This window comes from Hoplias malabaricus, chromosome 1, assembly GCF_029633855.1.
Source record: "Hoplias malabaricus isolate fHopMal1 chromosome 1, fHopMal1.hap1, whole genome shotgun sequence".
NCBI classification, from domain to species: domain Eukaryota; kingdom Metazoa; phylum Chordata; class Actinopteri; order Characiformes; family Erythrinidae; genus Hoplias; species Hoplias malabaricus.
This window is the reverse complement of record NC_089800.1, coordinates 12,546,517-12,566,472: the sequence shown is the minus strand read 5'-3', so window position 1 is coordinate 12,566,472 and position 19,956 is coordinate 12,546,517. Positions and strand designations below refer to the sequence as shown.

Sequence of the window (19,956 nt, the reverse complement as noted above, 5' to 3'; positions counted from 1 at the left end):
TGATCATATTTGGTAGGAGTAGGGAAATGTATGTTAGTTAAATGATTCTATTTACCCATTTCATTACATACATCCCACACCTGCTAGACGAGATGCAGACTGAGGCCTGCTGCATGCTCTTGGCTTCCCCTCGATGTGTGTGTTTGTGTGTGTGTGGGAGCAGCAGCCGAAGCAGGAGAACAGTTGAAAGGGACCACATAAAGGCCTTGTGTGGCTCCAACAGGACCAGAGAAGTCACAAAACGTGCGTCATCTCACTGTGTGTGCTGGCTTACTGAAAACAGAACAACTGTTATGGTGAGGGAAAGCACGTGTCTCTTTTGTCGAATGGTTTCATAAGCTCTCCATATATATGTTTTGACTGTGTGGGTCTTGGACATTCGGTTTGTTTATATTCTATGATTTGCTGAAGCAAAACTGCCTTTTTTTGTTAGGTTTCTCACCCATTTTTGTTCAAATTGCAGACTCTCCTGTTCCAATCCAACAATGAAAATATGATTTTAGATATTTTTCTAGGGCAAGCATGCCACGTTATATAGAAAATTACCAGGATCAGCGTTATGTCAGGTCCTATGATTGATAAATTGGGATAATTTGACTTAGTAAAATTATATCATCAAGTGTTTTGATACACACCCTTATCACCTTTATCTACATGCAAATAGCTCAAAGCCAGCCATGTTACTAATGTTAATAACATGATTTGACAATTTTTCAGATGAAAAAAAAAGAAATATATACAGTATATAGTATATACAATATATAGTATATATATGTACTCAGGGTACAAATATTTAATTTATTAAAAGTACATTACTCACACTGTAAACCTCTGCTCTAACAGGGTATATTTTGTTTTAAACAAACTAAAGCTGTACAGCATGTACAAAAATTATACCTGTATATAATGTGTTGGGGGCGGCTGGTGGTCTGTGTAGTAGTGTCGCAGTCACACAGCTCCAGGGACCTGGAGGTTGTGGGTTTGAGTCCCGCTCCGGATGACTGTCTGTGAAGAGTTTGGTGTGTTCTCCCTGTGTCTGCGTGGGTTTCCTCCGGGTGCTCCGATTTCCTCCCACAGTCCAAAAACACACGTTGGTAGGTGGACTGGCGACTCAAAAAGTGTCCGTAGGTGTGAATGTGTGTGTGTGTCTGTGTTGCCCTGTGAAGGACTGGCGCCCCCTCCAGGGTGTATTCCCGCCTTGTGCCCAGTGATTCCAGGTAGGCTCTGGACCCACCACGACCCTGAACTGGATAAGGGTTACAGATAATGAATGAACTAATAATGTGTTGTTAAGGCACACATAGCGAGGCTCTATCTGGCTAAGCTGAAGTGTTCATTTAGGGACTGGAAATGATGTATGCAAAAAGAAAAAATATTACCCAAAAAATATTTGATTTGATTAAGAAACTGAGGTATTCCTCTACATCCTAATAGCAATCAATACATCTAATATTTTTATTAAAAATAAATAAATAACTGTTTATTTGGGGCAAACGAAGGACTGTAAAAAAAACCTACCTGCTTGTCTACCTGCATACTTCATTAGCTGCATACATGTGCAAGCTAGCAAACTAACCACAAGAATGGCACACCAAAGTAGCACAGATTACAACTCACACTGTTAACCAAAGGAAAAAAATAGTAAGACAGAGGTAGAAAAAGAAGCAATCTGCCCTTCTCTCCAGTGTTCTCTCTTGTAGACTCCTCCAGCTGTAGTCAGGCAGTGCTCTTTCATGTGTATTGGGGGAGTGGCTTTGTAAGGAGAGCTGAAATTATGGGGTGTGATGTTTTTGTAGCATATTTGCTATAAACATAAATTCCTATAAAGGAATCTACTCAAGCTTTAATTTATATCCAGTTCTTCAGTATAGTTGACATCAACAATACTCATTAATCCTGTAGGTGTGTGTTTAAACATGTTTTAAGATGCTTAAAACGACAAATTGTCTCATTTAATGAGATTAATACATTTTATTAAATTGTTATTAGCACTGAAAGACTAATATGTTTGCACTGTCCTGGCAGCAGGGCTATATGCTCAAAACATGAACATATTGCTCAGTAGGTTCTTGTTGTCTAGCTATTCAGAGGCGTAAGATTTATTTTCACAGTGTGTGAAGTGTGACAGGCTAAAAATGATCACCTCTCTGATTACAGCACACAACATCCTCACTCATAAGACTGTGAGTTCATGAGGGAGGTGGGCTGGTGCTCTTGAGGACAGACACTTTGAAAGAGTTCTCTTCCTGGTCGTACACTCGGACGTCTCACTAAAAGTCTCAGCACGTCTTTCTCTCTGCTTTCCTTGTATCGGAGCAGCAGAACGGACTAGAGCTCCCAACACTAGCATCAGCATGCACACAGAGCAACGGGACATGATTGACAGCTTCCTGTCGTGAGAAAAGTGAGAGAAGGACTGAGAGAGAGGCAGAGAGAGTGAGAGAGTGTGAAAGTTTGTAATGCGGTCTCACCTGTAGTGTTCAGGTACAGACATAAACCTCAACAACACCAGACCTGTTTATGTCTAGGCTCCAAAAGAAGAACATGGTGATACCCACAAAGAAAAACAAATACCCATTGGCACTGTTTCAGCAATTCTACATTACAAACATCTTCTGGTTTGTGTTACAAAATGGCAAAATTGAAAACTCACAAAGTAAATCAAGGAACGACACAAAAGAGCAAATGAACACATGCTAATCACAACTTTTTACAGATTTTATAAATGACAATAAGTTGAGCATCTGCAAATAAGACTTAGTTAGAGGATTATAAAGCCCCCAGAAACATGGGATTGCTTTCTCTGGAGTGATGGAGCTCCTTCCCCTCACTGTGTAGTGAGTTGGAGTTGCAGTGATCCAGAACTCACTTATGCCCCTGCATGTGAAAGCCATCATATCACCAGAAAAAGTGTTAAGCCCTCCTAGGAAATTAGAAGCTGTAACTGCAACAAAGAAGAGAACAAGCTACCTATTAATACATGCAAAATGCAAAGATTTGGCTTTATATTGCAAGCACAAATCTTCCAAGACAACACTTACTCTTCGCTGCATTAGCACATATATTTAAGGATCTGGTGCACCGACCTACCCACAAACTGTGAAACAAAAACAACCAGTGATTTTTATTATGTGCTGTTTTTTATGCAGAGTGCAGAGATTTTTAGAATTGACCCGCCTCCTCGTCTGAGTCTCTCCTATTACAGCGGTTGAGTCATGTCAATGTGAAAGTACAAAGACGATGATAAATGGAACCAAACAAATAAAAGAGAGAACAAGTGAACAGATTACAAATGGAGAAAAGAGAAAAATGGATATAGAGAACCAAGCAAAACTGGCTAAAATAACTTCTGCTTCTGCTTCTGCTCCTCGCTCCTGGGCTCTTGTGGTGGATTGAGAATTTAAATGAACAGGAGCTAAATCCGGTCGTTATAAACAGGGATATTTTTTTGCTTGCTGGATTTTCCAGTTTATTCCAATAAGTTTATTGAGCTAAGTTATGAAACCAGTGCTCTTTTATATTTCTGTACCTTCAGCTCCATGCAGAAAATGACATCCATATGTTGTTGATATGGTTTTCTACACAGTACCTCTTATCAGATCCTTTATATAAACTCTGGTGGTTTTGCTGCTACTGCATATAGCTTGATTTTCTTATACACCTCAACCTCATTCTCGAGATAAAAAGTTGTTTTTGTCCTTCAGACGGAAGTCATACGTATGAGCATGTAGGTATTTTCTTTTTAAATCAGGTATTTTGTTCTCTAATGCAGCCATCACACATTAGTTGAACATGGTCTTGCTGGGTTTAAATGTGCATGGCCTCTGGATGGGTTAGTCTATGTGTGGGTATTAGAGGGTACTATGTTTGGCTGCCCATAATGGGTTATCAAAATTTAGAAGGGCTGCCCATTTTGAAACTGTGTATAACCTACTATTGTCTCATGACTGGCTCCATATATGGGGCCAATATTTATATATTGGACAAAACTTGCTACCAAAAGGGGCCCCACATGGCTGTGTTGGCTGGAAAGTGTTTGATATTCGCTCATATTATTGTCAATTATTCTGTCACTAAAATGGAACACCCTCAACAGAAGTGTGCTTTGTTTTCACAGCAGGGGCTTCTACTCCTGCCAGTGTAGCACTCATTGCTTGCTAGCAGCTAATCAGAGTCAACTACAAACATAGAAGGCTACAGAAAGAGGCTGTGTTTAGGCCACACCTTATTAATTAGTATAAAATTAGAGACTAAATAGTTCTTATACAATCTTTCTGTGTATTAGTCACATTTTCAGACTCTTATTCTAGCAATGTTTTTGATTTCATTGTCAAAGCCTATAGAAATTTCTTGTTCATTTATACACTACATAAGAGACTGCAGACCTCACTTTGGTTTGCGGTGAATGATAACATGCAGCAAAGGAAAATATACCTTTCTGAACTTTCACAAACAGTACCTCAGTACACAACAGATAGAACTTAGTGGAAAAAAACACACACACTCCAGTACTCTGTTGTAGTATAATATAAGCTTTTAAGTATTTCCAGACAGATTTATATGTCACAGCAGCACTGAGAATGATCCACCACCCAAATCATACCTGCTCTGTGGGGATAAGAAAGTATGCAGAGAAACAGGTGGACTACCTGTAATTGTAGAACTAGAAAGTGCTCCTGTGTGTTCAGTGGAGCTTATATATAGGACAATGAGTGTAGATACAAGGTAGGTGTTTCTAATCCAGTGATCATTCAGTGTGTGTGTGTGTAACACAGTGTGTGTGTGTGTGTAATAATCCTACGATGTTGCACAATGAATAATCAGATGAAGAGAATTATTAACGTGATTTTTTTTCACGTCTTATTCATAACTTTATACTTGGAACTCCACTGTATGTCTTCACTCGTAGAATACCAAATACGCAAACCACTGACAGTACGAGGCCTGGTATATGCAAAATGGGAAATTCTACAAAAGCAAAGGGATCTATGTTGGTTGAACAGATACCCGCATCAAAACAAAATCACTCATACCCACGCTGCCATCATCATGGTAGTGCCTCACCAACCAAATCTTTCTTTCAAAGATTAATACACTACTCAGCACATTACCAGTCAAATCAAAAGTGTGTGTGAACACAGCTTGAAAACTAACCACAAACTTCTATAACCACAAAAAATACGTTACAAGAGAGAAAAAAAACACCATGAGGCTTTCTCATGGCTCAGTTTATTTTCTATGAATAGCCAAGTGTTTAAGGAAGTGAGGCCTTCAGTACACTTTGGATAAACAGATATTAGATAATAATTGTGCGATATCAGAATAACATGGTGTGATTAATGATTATGTCCAAAAAATAAAGTCACAAAACACATAGACATTCTTCAGTTTATTTTATTTAACTGTAGATGTTCAAAAGAATTTCAGTAACAAAGAAAATCCAACTTTTCTATACATATATTTACAAAAATGTACAATTCCAAATCTGAATGTCAAAAATTATTCCATTTCAAACCATGCCATTATTACAGCATGTCATTTTTTTTACTTCATTTTATATTTCATTTACTAAGAATATAACAATGCTACTGGCTACATCAGAATGTTAACAGTGTTAAAATATATACATTGTAAAAAAAACAAAACAAAAGTACTTCAGCAGAAAATGCACAAAAGTGTATCAGAAACTATTAAACAAGCATTGACCTCTGAAGTTTGAGATTGAGTCTTGCAGAAACGGTATATTTATTCGTTGTACATAATATGTTTGCGGTTATGGCAGAAATGAAAGCATATGCATGATATACGTGGAAGGAGGTTGTGCTAATGGAGACACTCTTAAAAATAATATGTGCCACATTCTTTGGACTTTGGACTTTAATAATGAGATTTGTATATGTAAAGAATCTTTTAAAGCTTCAAGCCATGATATAATGTAAACATTCTTTACCAGAGTAACAGATGATTGTAGGAGACCTTTATATTAGGTGAGTAGTTCTCAATCCAGGTCCTGGTGAGCCTCTGTCCTGCACTTTTTAGGGATTCCTAACCCTACATCACACTTAATGCAATGCAACTAATTGACAAATTAAACAACACTTTCGGAATTGTCGGAATTGAACAAAATGCATGGCAAAGAGGCCCACCAAGAACACAGAGAACCATTGCATTAGGTGGTGGTCTTCCAGAGAACATTCCTTTTTTAGGGAGCATTGCTGGACCCATTTCTGGACTCCTTATTCTTAAGAGTGTGATTGGTGACTTGTCAGTTACTGGTCAGACTTTAAACTGAAGATTAACTAGTAAGTGATCATTGGTGAATGCCAAGCTATAAAGACAGTGCTGGGGTGGTGTCTGTATCAGACATGATAGAAGGTCTCTTGGGAACCACTTGAGGTTTATTAACTCCTACCAGCCCAGTTAAACAATGGCAGAGATTTAACAGATCCTTCCTGAAGCGTACCCCAATGAACGCATACAGGATTGGGTTCAGGCAGCAGTGTGTATAGGCCAGACTCTTTACCACCTGTCCGGCAACATCGAAGGCTTTGACCTTCTCACACTCTACCATGGTTGTGTTATAAGCTTCCGCAGCCTCTACCACCAGATGACCATTGTAGGGCAGCTGAGAAAGGATGAAGGCAGCCACCACAGCAAAGATTACCCTCAGTGCCTTGTGCTTCTCAAAGTTGCGAGCTTGCATCAAAGTGCAGATGATCACCGAATAGCAGGCCACCATGACCAACAGTGGAAAGCAGAAGCCTACAGATATCTGCAGACACAGCACCAGAACTTTGGTGAGGTTATTGTTGCTGGCAGGATAGACCATGCTGCAAGACGATCCACTGTTGTTCTTGACCCTGAAGAGCAGGAACTCGGGCAGGGACAGGAGGCAGGAGAGCAACCACACCACCAGGCAGGCTAGCTTGCTGTAAAACATCCGCCTACTCTTGAAGTTGTGGGCCTGGGTCACGCGCACAATGGCGATGTATCGGTCCACGCTAATGCAAGTGAGCAGGAGCATGCTGGCGAAGAAATTCACCTTATAGATGGCCGAGACTCCCTTGCAGACAGCATCGCTGAACACCCACCCCTGGGTAGCGTCTGTGGCCCAGAAAGGAAGTGTACACAGGAAGAGGAGGTCTGCTATTGCAAGGTTAAGTAGGTAGACATCTGTCATGGTCTTAAGGCGGTTCTTCACGCTCATGTAGATCCACACGACAAGGAGGTTGCCCAAACCTCCAACCACAAAGATGATCCAATAGAGAGGGGGTTCATATGAGGCTCTGAAGTTCCTCACCCAGGTCTTATCACAGATGCCATTATCCTCCAAATCATAGTCTTCTGTCACAAAAGAAGATGATGGCATCTGAAAATGGAATAGTGGCATTTATTGGAATAGTACATTTCTGTCAAATGTAGATTACAGATTAGTCTATAAGAAGCCTTAAGTGAGGTCAGCAAAGTATTTACAAGTGTGCATCACCACTGGGACTGCAACTGAGATCAAGACTAGACTTTTTAAGCCAAGCTAGGAATTCGAAAATTCTCACATTGTTTGCCTTCATGCGTTTTAGTGCACTTGGGTTATTCTCTGTGTGAAAACTAACCAAACTACAAGGAAAACACTCCAAGACTATGAACATCTTAACAGATACAGACCAGAGCAAATGAACTACAGGTGTGAAAAAACTCTAAGAGTGTCTGAAGATCAGTTGGTGTTTGAAAAGGACACAGTAGATAATATGTTACTGTAGATCAACATGTAAACACTTTCATAATAACTTACATAAACAAACAGAATCACTTATTAAGGCTTTAACTACAGTCTGTTGTTGGTGCAATTTGTTTGACAATTGACCGATGTTTGAATAGACTCTTTAAGATGTTTATGGAGCTTTATGAAGGATGTTCCACAATAAAGTATTACTGAACTTTCCAAATGGATGGTTCCCTATAGGTTGTCCCCAAAAGAACACATCATGGCCTTTATTTTGAAGAGTGTAGCTGCTCATGGTGCTGAGCTGTACATTTTTCCTGCCCAAATGTTTGGATGTGAGTCATCGCTTTATCATGCTTTCTTCTCTCTCTCTCTTTTTTTTGGGTTCTTTCCGCTGTCTCGCACATTCAAGGTTAGCAAGAGTTTCACACCTTGCTCTTCAGGCTCATACAACACTGTATTTCCTGTCTAGTGAGTACCCACTTCATCTCACGGTGTTGGAGCAGAAAAGAAGTTTCGGTGAGAGCGTAAAAGTCATACGGCCTCAAACCCAAACTCTGAACGTTGTAACTTTCCAAACCACGTTCCAGGCTCAGTTCAGGCGCAGGTGTTTTGTGTTACTAGCTACAGCAGAAACCACAACACACCACATCCTCCTTTTACAGTCGACCCCGGGGGGCGACACAACCGGGGCCCCCTAAGCTCACGTCGAAAACGGAGCGTCTCCATGCGCTGACACAGATATCGAGACGAGATACAGGTACGGATGACGCACGCAATGGAAAAAGCTATTTTTTCATGATTTCTAACTCTATAATAATCACGATTATGCAACAGTGCGCTTGATCCCTATCAAAGGGCTAGAGATGTGATGTGTAGATGTAATATGAATGATATTTAATACTCCAAATATGTAACATGAGAAAAACACACACACAAAAAAAACAAAAACAGGAACAGCACTTCAGCAATCAGTTTAACCACTAGATTGGTTTTGCTTTCCCTAGCACACCTTGGTTGTGAGTAGCTTGTAGACAGTTTTTTTTCTTCACACTATACTGCCCTCTACACCTTTTTCTTTTATAAGACATGAATGAACAGTATGAGGAACTGCACAATATTTGGCTGTAATAAAAACATACTTACATAGTCTGTTGTCAGGAATTCAGCTGTGAAATTCTCATTATCCATTTCCATTTCTACAAAGGAATATTAGAGAAAGTTTACTTGTGTGTGTGAGTGTCCCAGAAAACCTCCAACACCTGAAACACACTTCACTGATCAACCATAGCATTTTACATTACACACACCTGCTTTCTGTTGCATATAACCTGTTTCCTGAAGCCTTTAACAGACTGACCCATGTTATTACCCCTCCTTGTTTTTGAATATTGTTCGATTGTCTGATGTCTTTGTCTTTTACATCTTTGGGTATTTGAAAGCAATTTATACATTTACTATTATTACATTTATTATCACTACCTACTCTTTACAGACTGTAGTCCATTAGTTGCTCTGCAGACATTGTTAACACATTGTCACCATTTTCTTTAATGGATCACGACCTCCACAGGACCACAAGAGTGCAGATATGATTTGGGTGGTATGTTAGTGTGTGTTTTGCTGGTAGGATTGGATCAGACCCAGCAGTACTACTAGAATATTTAAACACTGTGTCCACACATTGTCCACACTGTTGGACACTTCTATCTTGCCTGTCATCCTTGTTAAAGAAAAGTCAAAGACAATAGCTCATCTATCGCTGCAGTTTGTGTGGGTCATGGTTGTAGAACGACAACGTGCTCATGTATGGTTAGAGTGAATTCACAGTGGATGTAGAAACAAGGTGGTAATAACTGTATGGAAGATTAGAGTACAGTTGATCACACAAATATCACTATAATTCATCCCAAAATGTACTGGATGGAGCACCAAATGAGTATTAAATGCAAATATAAACAGAAAGCAGCTTTAGTCAACACTTTTACTGTTACATTTTTACATACACATTACAGACACATACCTCACCAAGCGCTATGTTCTTATTACATCTAAAAAGTACCTAAAATACCATTGTTTCAATGCAGCCATTAGTCAAAAATATAAAAGTAGAAAAGCAATATAAATCCGAGTAATAGGTCAAAAGTGCATAAAGTACTAAGTTCCTTTTTGAACTGCAGTGAAATTCTTAGCACATCCAGCAGAAATAACCGAAGCATGTTGTTTGATAGTGTTATGGTTGTCTGTGTATTGTTACATCCTGCTGTTTTAAAATAGAATGCTAAAGCTCATACATGGATTGCAAATACAGTAACAGGTAAAAAAAAAAAGTGTCCTGATTAAAAGTACCTACTGTAAACCTCTGCGAAAGATGCCCTTTAAAGTCATACACTTACCAGTACTTGTTATTGAAGGAAGCATTCGAGAATCTGAAGCATCTGAGACAGTATGTGGTAGGCATGTGTCATCACCTCATTATAAAGCGCAACCACAGTCACGTGACAGTTCTGGATCATCTATATTGGCTTCTGAGAATTGTAATAAATGTAATTGTTACTGTGGTAACAGTAAATTCATCCTACTTTGTGAAGAATGATGAGTGTGGTGGTTTATGTCTCTTCACCCAAAGGCACTTGTATCTGTTCTTATGCATGATCACTCAAACCCGTACAGAGCACTAAATCTTTCAAGCATGAAGGTGCAAAGGGAATGGAAGCCAGCTCATTCCATGAAGATGGTTCACAAGTGTGAGGGCTTTTAAAGACTCAGTTTACAAAGTAAGTAAAACTGGCACAGCTATGTAATGTGGTCCAGGCCCAACGTAAATAACATAGATGGGTCATTAATCATACTGATTTATGGTGTCCTCATCCAGGGCTTATCAATCCCAGTCATGAGACTGCTGTACTTGAAACATTTCTGATTTCAGACACACATTACTGGAATGATAAAACCCCTCATACACAATGCAGACATGTTAGCGAAGGGGAACAATGCCACAACGTCTAAATAATTTAATAAGGGAAATAATAGGAAGAAAAATAATTACTGCATTAAGTTGATTTAACTGTGCACACACACACACACCTCCTAAAAAAATGAAATGAAAAGGAATGCCCTGGATCCACTGCACATGTCTGTCACCACACTGAGTGGGCTGGAGGACTATAAAGTTCCCAAATCCTGGAATGTGGGAACAGTTGGATTGGCTTTCCTGACATCACAACTAATCATTCAACATTAGCACAGTGAATTCGCTAATATTTTCCTGGCCGAATCCCATCAAATACAACAAATCCTAATGGGGTTATTGACGGTCCTGTGTGCGCTGCCATGTACCCAGCTCCCAGACTTAGAGGAACTCTGGAAACTTGGAAACCTGAAAGAAGGGGAGCACCTAGGTGTGGGGAAATTCCAGCCTGGAGAAACAGTGCACGCTTGCCCTTAAGCAAGGAAAGTTCTTGCAAACTAAAACACAGACCTGAGAGGCAACCATCAACTCGCCAGAGGTGCTGTATGAAGATTGCTCAGTTGGTAGAGGACTGGTTCAGAATTTAGAGTAAATGCAGTTGAACTGTGTAGCCAGAAGATCCCACTTTTCATGGTTTTTTAAGTTTCAGTAGTCCCTCAGTGTCTGGGGGCGGCTGCTTCTGTGGTAGCACAAGGAGATTTGTGGCCCTCCTTTCAAACCTTCAGACCAGAAGAAATGTTGAATAACCAGATTTGCACAAACTTCTGGACACGTAGCATACCATGAAGTGGCCATTTTATTAAAAACTCCTGTTACAGTTTGCAGATACTTTATACTGTATACAATTTGTTGCTACAGACTTATCACCATTCCTCTACCACATCCGTCAATGGAAAGACTATAACAGTAGTTGGGCTATAGTGACAGTAAACACACCATATGTATCTCTATGTGCTTGAAAAAGGGTTGAGATGTATGCTGTGAGAGGGGATTTTGAACAGATGTTCATGTTTTTCTATTAGGGGAAATACCATAATGTAGTTAAGTGCAGTTCAGTGACCATAATATGACCACAATATGCAATCCTTGTATGCAAAAATGTATTACTGTCTTTGAGTTCCAGTCTGAAACTGATATCAAGAGATTTTTAGAAGTGGTTAGAAATGGGAATCCACATGGAACGAAAACAAAATATCAAGAGAAACCTTAAATGATAAATATATATATATATTTGGTTGCTGTTATGAAGGGGGCCTTGGTGCTTTTCCCACATGGTGAACACAGGTCTCTCAAATGCCACATTACATTGTTTTCGTTCCTCTTTATCATTTAAGGTTTCTCTGTGGGTTCCACGTAAATAGAGGCCCATTAGGTAGAAGAAATGTTTAAAAAATGACCAGAGAATTACGCAAACCAGAGACAGAAACATTTTTGAATGCTGAAGAGATACACATGTGACACTACATATATCAAAGATGTCCTAATGCAGTATCAGCCGTCACTAACTTGGGTACCAATTTTCATAAATGAAGAAAGGCACTGTGAAGGCAGAAATATCAAACCTAGGAAAAGAATCAGAAGCAAGCATTAAGGCTTTTAATATGAGCATAGCGCCAAACCCCAGGGGGATCCAGGACCTGGCACCATTTAAAGGGGAAATTAACATGTTTTCCAAATGGTATAAGATTTATTGCCAAGAAGCAGTGTTATAACAAAGAAATAATCTGCCAAACACAAACGTCCTTACTTTTTGTCCTATGTTTAGTTGTCATACTTTGTTTAGGGAATAACTACAAGAAAAATGCCTGTACATGTTGTGTACAAATGCAGTCATTGTAGGCCTGTCTACACTGTACATATTCAGCAAACAATAACGTCACTTCACTCCCTCTGATTCAGCTTATTTCATAGAATGCATCATAATCACGTTTTAATCTTTGGGAGAATCTTTTTTGTCATTTCTAGTATGTAACCACCCACACAAACCCATGAATGCAGAACCTATGCTATGTAGAGATGACTATAGTTTATATGTTTTAATACTAGGCTGTGAACATAGGATAATCTCAAAGAAGTGAAATGCTCATACATATGTTTCCTCAAGGTATTTGTAAGGAAGTCTACATAATGCGAGGCCTGCAAAAAGTGAGGCTGAAGTGATAAACTCGATCAAAACATCCTCGATGGCCCCCCGTTTGCGGGAGTTTCACTATTTAAACCTGATTTCGTTTTGTTGATCAGGCACAGAAGCGGTGGGTCTGTGAAGTAATGAGACCTATGTCTTAACTGCATACTTTCTCACTTTAGACCACAAAATAGTAACTGCTGTATCTGTTTGTAGAAAAGTCTGGGAAAGTATTCTGACAGGATGTGAAACTTTTAGACAGAGGTACACAACTCACTAGGCACCTGTGCTTATTAATATGCACTGAGAGATATTGCTGGCTTATTTTTTTTAATGTGTTTATCTGCATTTTATTCTAGCAGGCGCCAGAACAATAAGCTACTCTAATAATAAAAACAATGTATTTATATATATTATTAATACATCTCTCCATTTGTCTATCTATCCATTCAGACATCAGTCTGTGTGTGTCTGTGCATAAATGACAACCTGTAAGCTAAACTGTACATCTTTATTTACCAGGAGTTAAGAAAGAAATAGGTGCACTTTGGTCATTTTTCACACATTATGAATATAATAAGTGCTCCATTCCCGTAGGTCTTGCATAGGGGAGGACGTAGAGGATGTTCTGCCTCCATTCCTTCCTATGGAGGGAGCAGAGAAAACACCATTGTTAACATTCCCTGTTTCCAGATTTAACCCTGATGCTCAATTTTTACTAGTCATTTGGTTCGTAGACATATTTCAGATTTCTGAACTTTTCTAGGGTGGCACAGTGACCCAACAGCTGTCAGGGTCCTGGGGTTGTGGGTTCGAGCCCCGTTCTGGGTGTCGAGGTCTGTGAGGAGTTTGGTGTGTTCTCCCTGTGTACACGTAGGTTTCCTCTGGGTTTCCTCCCAAGGTCCAAAACCACATGTTGGTAAAGTGTCCTTATGTGTGAGTGAATAAGTGAGAGTGTGTCGCTGTGCGAAGGATTGGCGCACCCTCCAGGGTGTTTCAGCTTTGTGCCCAGTGACTCTGGGTAGGCTCCGGACACACTGCTACCCTGAACTGGATAATTGGTTACAGACAATGAAAGAATGAATAAATTAATGAACTTTTCTACACTCATTGTACATTCTATCATCTCCACTGACAGTGGACTTTATAGTTACGGAGTGTGTCAAGGGGCTAACAAAGTATGAACTGTGAGTGTAGAAACAAGGAAGTAGTTTTTATATTGGTGTATATTTTCATATTGGTGTATATTTGCATATATACAAAAATACATACTTAAATCAAGAAGTAAAGCAATAAATTGTACATTGGCAAAGGCAGTGTCAGCAAATTACTTTACTGAGAGAACTCTCACCTGCTAAAATGAGATTCAGTGGTTTCAGACACTGGCTTCTGTGCTGGAGGGAAAGAAACAAAAAGAGATTAAACAAAAATAAAAAGTAACAGGAAATGTCTGGCCCTTTTTGGACAGTCACACTTTAGAGGTCATCTTAGCAGAAGTGGGCATATATGTGCAATTTCTATTAGCAAAGCGCTCTTCTAATTTTGTGCTCACCATGTTTGGTTAGGTGAAAGTAAGGGTAAAGTGTGGTGATAAAGTGCTGACTCAAACAGAGAGTGATGCTGGTAAAGAGCAGACATGCACCTTCGTGAATGAAGCCAGCATGTTGGATTTAACCACCAACAGACAGAGGGCAAACGGCAACTTTCACCGCTAACGGCAGAGCTGTGTGTTTGGGTTCCGTGAGAGGCATCAACGGTTTAAAACATAAAGTGAAGCCTTGACCCTGGGAACAAAAGGTCTGATTACTCTTTATCTGACTGTAGAATTGGGCCTGAGTCACAGAGGGAAACGGAAATGTGCATTGTCTCAAATTATCTTAAGAATGAAGTGTCTGATGTTTATTTATGAATGACAATGGCATTGGTCATAAGAATAACAAATTCCTATATTGCCTATAGCAAGATATAGCAATTCTCTATGCCGATACTGGAACCTAACTTTTCCAAGAAGAAATTACGTCATTACTTTCAGAGACCCGGCCCCTCACATGATGTCTGCATGGCCAGGATGAAGAGGGGAGGAGCTTCTGCTAGGGGTGGGCGGAGACTCTATTAGGTAAAGCAAATACGAACTGCGGCTGAATGGTTTCGAGGAGCTGCTGAAAAGGGATGCCATATGCGACAATTGCGTCACACAGAAAAATACCATTACAGGGCCTGATTGGAAATGAATTAGTTGAGTTTTGGCTTATGTATTGGTACATGATTCACCAGTAGACAGTGACTCAAGAGAATTGGAAAATTAGAATAATTCATTGTAAAATATTTCCATAAATCCATGTGCTCAGGTATTTGTAAAAAAGAAATTACTGGGCTATTGTCATACATTAGAAATGTATCTATGTGTATATTCCATTAATGGGTAAAATGGGTTTACCCAGACACAAATATACATTAAAATATAATTCTAAATAGAACAAAAATGAATTAATTGTGAAAATTGATCATTCACAATGCAAAGAATTATTTTACTAGTCAAATTGGATCCTGATGATTCACACACCATTTTCTGGAACTACACGTTTCCAGCTAGCCATTATATAGACCTGTATCCTGGGTTAATATTAGCATTAAAGCTATTAACCTGCTGTTTTACCTTAGTTCCTCTCCATCCAATAGTTCCCAATAGGTGGCAATTTCAGCACCCAGAGCATGCTTTAGACCCAGCAGTTCTTCGTGGCTAAAGATCTGATCATGCAGGTCACATTTTGCTGCCTCAATGGCTGCTTCTAACTCAGCAATTTGGCCCTGGAACCCCGAAACCACTGAGCTGGCTTGAGCCAGCCTCCTCTTCAATCTTTGGTTCTGGAAAAGAAATGAATAAGTTAGCATTGTTATGCTAGTTGTGCAGAACCGGTGAAATTATTGATAGCTAGTTAGCTACTAGGTTGCTAGCTCCCTCAACTATTATATAAAAAAACAACCCCACACATGCTTATAATATGGACCTAGCATACAATAAATTACCTAAACAGTTTATAACATTTTGGTTCAAATAATGTGAAAACATTACACACTGGTCAGAGGCTCACCAGGGCTGAATGTGGGCTAGTTAGGATCAAGTTGAGCAAGAGTTGTGGATGGTTTTGTACATGGACTATTAGTGCAATCTTTGCAGCAATGGAGGTTTTTCAGACATGTGACTTTGACATTGAGCTGTTTAGCTATTTTAACTGAAGGGACTTTCCCCAAAAACAGACACCATGATTACAAGGTTTGCCATTCATCTGTTGCAACCTGTTACCTCCTTTAACATTGTTACCTCAGTGCTCTCATGGTGTCTCATCATATCGTTAATGGCACACTGCTACAAACTATTGTCTTTCACTAGAATAATTAAGAAGACACTTACAAGGCTTAGTGACATGTTATAGCATAGCATGTTTGATCAGTCAACAGAACTGATATGCCTGAAAGGACTGTCCCAGAGCAAATACCCATGAATCATTCAAATTCTGTGTAAAACCACTGCATTGTGGGACTACTGTGTAGATGACGTTGCTAATGGTAAAAGTCCCATCCAAAACCAAAGGATATGAGTTGTATGGCAGAGACCCACAGCCCGCTAGAAGTTCTGATTAGCCTAACCATCCAGTAAGTTGTTTAACACAGAACTAGCATTGCCAGAACTAGCAGTTATAGTTTATCGGGGTTTTCACATGGCACACGTGGGTAGAAACAAATTGTATAAAGCACAGCAGCAATCAACCACTTCCTGTCTAATTTTCCTGTGCACTGAGATTTATTTTGTCAGCAGCAACTGATGGCTGGAGCTGGTCCAAAAACTTCTGCCAGTTAAAAACTGCTTTGAGAGCTGCTGGGAAGCAGCAAGCAGCAAGCCTACAGAAGAAGGCCTGACACCATTGATTCACGGTTACTCTCAATTTCATTAACATGCACTGCCTCCAGAGACGGTCTTCACATGTGACTTCACAGCACTGCAGTGAAAACAAGAATGTGTGGTTTGTTAATTCTCATGAATCTTTATTTGACTGACAAAAACACAACAACCTGATTTCAAAAATCAAATGTAGGATATTCCTGCAAACCACTTTAAAAATAAATTAAATAAAAACCATAGAACAGGGCAAAATAATGGAAAACCTAGAGAATATTCAATTTACACCATTTTGAAATATTCCCCAAGAAGCAAGTGAATAAATAACAGGTGAGGATTTCGTGATTAATTATAAAAAGATTGTCCACCAAGGCCTAGGCTTTACAAGCAAAGATTGGAAGTGGAACTTTTTGGCAAATAACTCCAGAAGAAACTTTTTTAACGAATTGTAAACAGTTTAGTGTTTTCACCAACTACCATACGTGATATTGTATAAAGATCTAGTAATTACTGAACAACTGTAGGGGGTGTGTTATCTTGGAGCCCTCAGAAGCCACAGCATGAAAAACTGTCATGCTGTTGTGATATATATAGCCACTGAATGCACCAACACTGCATCAAAAAAAATGAAACCTGAAGCTTTGTAACACGAGGAGAAAGCCATGCATCTATTCTATACATATATAAAAACACTGCTGAGTTATCAGAGAAAGTTGCAAAAGCGAGTACCTCATGATATGGTACACATCTGTGCCCATGTCAAGGGTGATTTCTGTGAGAAGGTACCATAGATGTGAAGGTGCATGTTTGGAATTAAAGGCAACGTCAACAATTCTGGGTAACTGCTGTTCTCTCTGGTTTGTTTACATTCAGAAGCCCAGAGTCTTGATGGAGTAGTATTTTTGAGGAAAATACAATTGTTGTTTGTACATGGCTGAAAGTGAAGTTTTTATTCACTGTCTGAATTGCTGCAGAAACTCATTCGGAACTTGAGTTTAACACTTTCGGTCTGTGCTTACTGTCATGCTTAGTGGTCTCTCCCAAATACCTTAAGTAATCTGAAACAGCAAACATAAGCCGATATTACCCAGCTATGGTCAAAAATAAAGTGAACTTCACCTTTAAGCAAGACATATGCCGCCATCAAGGAGATGTTTTTTCCTGGGAAGTCCACAGTTATTTCAGCAATGTGGCTACATGAACACTGTTAGTTATTATTTTTAATATGCAGTGGAAAATCTTCCTAATAACATAAATGCTTAAATGCATAAATGCATTAAAGACTGCGGTGAAATGTGTGACCTATGCTCAGGACTACATTAAAAGATACAAACCACACATGGTTTTCACAACACATAAACACAAATTACAAGTGTAATATTTGTAAAACTCACCTCATCAATATGTTTTTGTAAATGTAAAAGAAGGGCCTGTAATTTCTTCTTGCAGGCTGTGATTTCTGCGTTCGTAGACAAGCCAGGGCATGAAAAATTCTGACCACCTCTCTGCATCTCAATTACCTGAAAATAAATCAGAGCATTTTGAGAAGCACAGGGTTGTATATTAAACATCGTAATGAAGTTCTTTGATTTGAATCAGACCAAAATACACTGAGCTGTGAGTTTGTTATGTATTCCACCAGTGTGTTTACTGTCTTTTTGTCATTTTAAAAGCACAGAAATATATATCCATATGCACAAGTGTAGCCACCTAACACAACATGTTTTGTTGACATTGTTGATTAATAAAGTACACCGTCTTTTCAGAGAACAGAGTTTGATGCACAGTTTAATGCATACTTATTGTTTTTGTATTTTACAAATACGTATGAATTTTCAGCTATTTTAAAGCTTTTGACTGCACACAAACAAAGGAAAAGCACACTACATTGAAAAAGCACTGCGAACAGAATGGGACCATCTAGAGCAACCAATGAGCCTATGTTCACTGCACCCAGTGCCTAGAGAGATATGAAGCTTCTCATCATTGGTCTGTTGAGCAGTGAAACTTCCTTCTCTGGAGTAAAGGAACACCATTCAATACCTTTGGTATGAGTGGGAATGGCTTTTGTGATCCTGAACTAAATAATCCAACACCAGGATCTTACATCATTGTGGTTTATATGGCTCAAAGCAGTCAAACCTTCTCAAATCTAGTCTAAAGCCCTCTGCAAATTTTAGAAGATGTTAATGCACCAAATGTGGACATGTGGACTGCATATTAATGTTTATAATTTTTATAAAATTGATGAACAAATGTCCACATATTTTATGCTATATAGTACATAATCTATTTTCAGATGCACAAATGCTTATTCACAGTAGTAAGGATCAAGTGAGTTGTTTTGAACACATTTATATTAAGATTTCATTTAGAATTTCATCTTCAAAGAAGCCAAGCCTTAAAGTTTCAAACATGATGTAGGAATAAATGATTAACATTGCAAGGCCCTTGTTTTAGGGCACACACACACACACACACACACACACACACACACACACACACATAAACAAACACTGTGCCACACACTTATACTGGCAGGTAGTCTGAGAGCAGACTGCGGTTTGTGAGAGTTTCACTAAAAACATTGGAAGGTGTGTTATCTTGCCAACAGTACAAACAGGACCAGGCTCTGTGGTCTCTATACTACACTCATTCTATAGTGGATCAGATATGTATGATTTGTGGTGGGTTGTTGGGGGGTTGGGGGGTAATCGTCCCATTATATTATATCAATTATATGTTCTTATATATGTTATTACAATTGTGATGCAAAATATTGATTAGCGTCATGAAAGTTAAGAAATACATTGTCACTGTCCAATGAAAAATGTATCTCCATTTTTGTCACTTTACAGTTTACTACATCATTTGAACATAGCAGCTGTCTTTCACATCAAGATCATAAGCATTGTTCAGACCCGGAGTGGCATCTGCTCATTAGTGTGTCATCATTTTGGATCATTGTCTAACCATCATTTTAATGACTAATTAGACCTGACACATACCGTGATTAAAAATGAAAGTTTGTATATGAACATGTTCATGAGGCATGAATCAGACAGGTCTCTTCAGGACAAGATTTTTGCTATGACTCCAAACTATTATACAGAATAAAGTCTTTAGCTGTAAGTAAATACTCACCTTTAAATGTTTTAAATGAACTGAGCAAAATCCTGATAAAATCTTTGATTTTTGAGACATATATACAATCATACACACACACACACACACACACACAC

The 19,956-nt window shown here is 39.0% G+C and overlaps 2 protein-coding genes across 2 annotated transcripts; both read right to left on the bottom strand.

Moving 5' to 3' along the window:
• Positions 1 to 5,413: 5,413 nt before the first annotated feature.
• ccr9b (chemokine (C-C motif) receptor 9b) lies at positions 5,414 to 10,153 on the bottom strand. The gene is made up of 3 exons (XM_066679943.1): positions 10,117 to 10,153; positions 8,867 to 8,919; positions 5,414 to 7,369 (listed from the first exon to the last, which is right to left on the bottom strand). Exons 1-3 carry the CDS (start codon positions 10,139 to 10,141, stop codon positions 6,329 to 6,331), a joined length of 1,119 nt encoding a protein of 372 aa, XP_066536040.1. The 5' UTR covers positions 10,142 to 10,153; the 3' UTR covers positions 5,414 to 6,328.
• Positions 10,154 to 13,334: 3,181 nt separating this feature from the next.
• LOC136701375 (keratin, type II cytoskeletal 7-like) lies at positions 13,335 to 18,230 on the bottom strand. The gene is made up of 4 exons (XM_066676003.1): positions 18,109 to 18,230; positions 15,473 to 15,681; positions 14,168 to 14,210; positions 13,335 to 13,460 (listed from the first exon to the last, which is right to left on the bottom strand). The coding sequence occupies exons 1-3, from the start codon at positions 18,223 to 18,225 to the stop codon at positions 14,192 to 14,194; spliced, it is 345 nt and encodes a 114-aa protein (XP_066532100.1). The 5' UTR covers positions 18,226 to 18,230; the 3' UTR covers positions 13,335 to 13,460; positions 14,168 to 14,191.
• Positions 18,231 to 19,956: the final 1,726 nt, after the last annotated feature.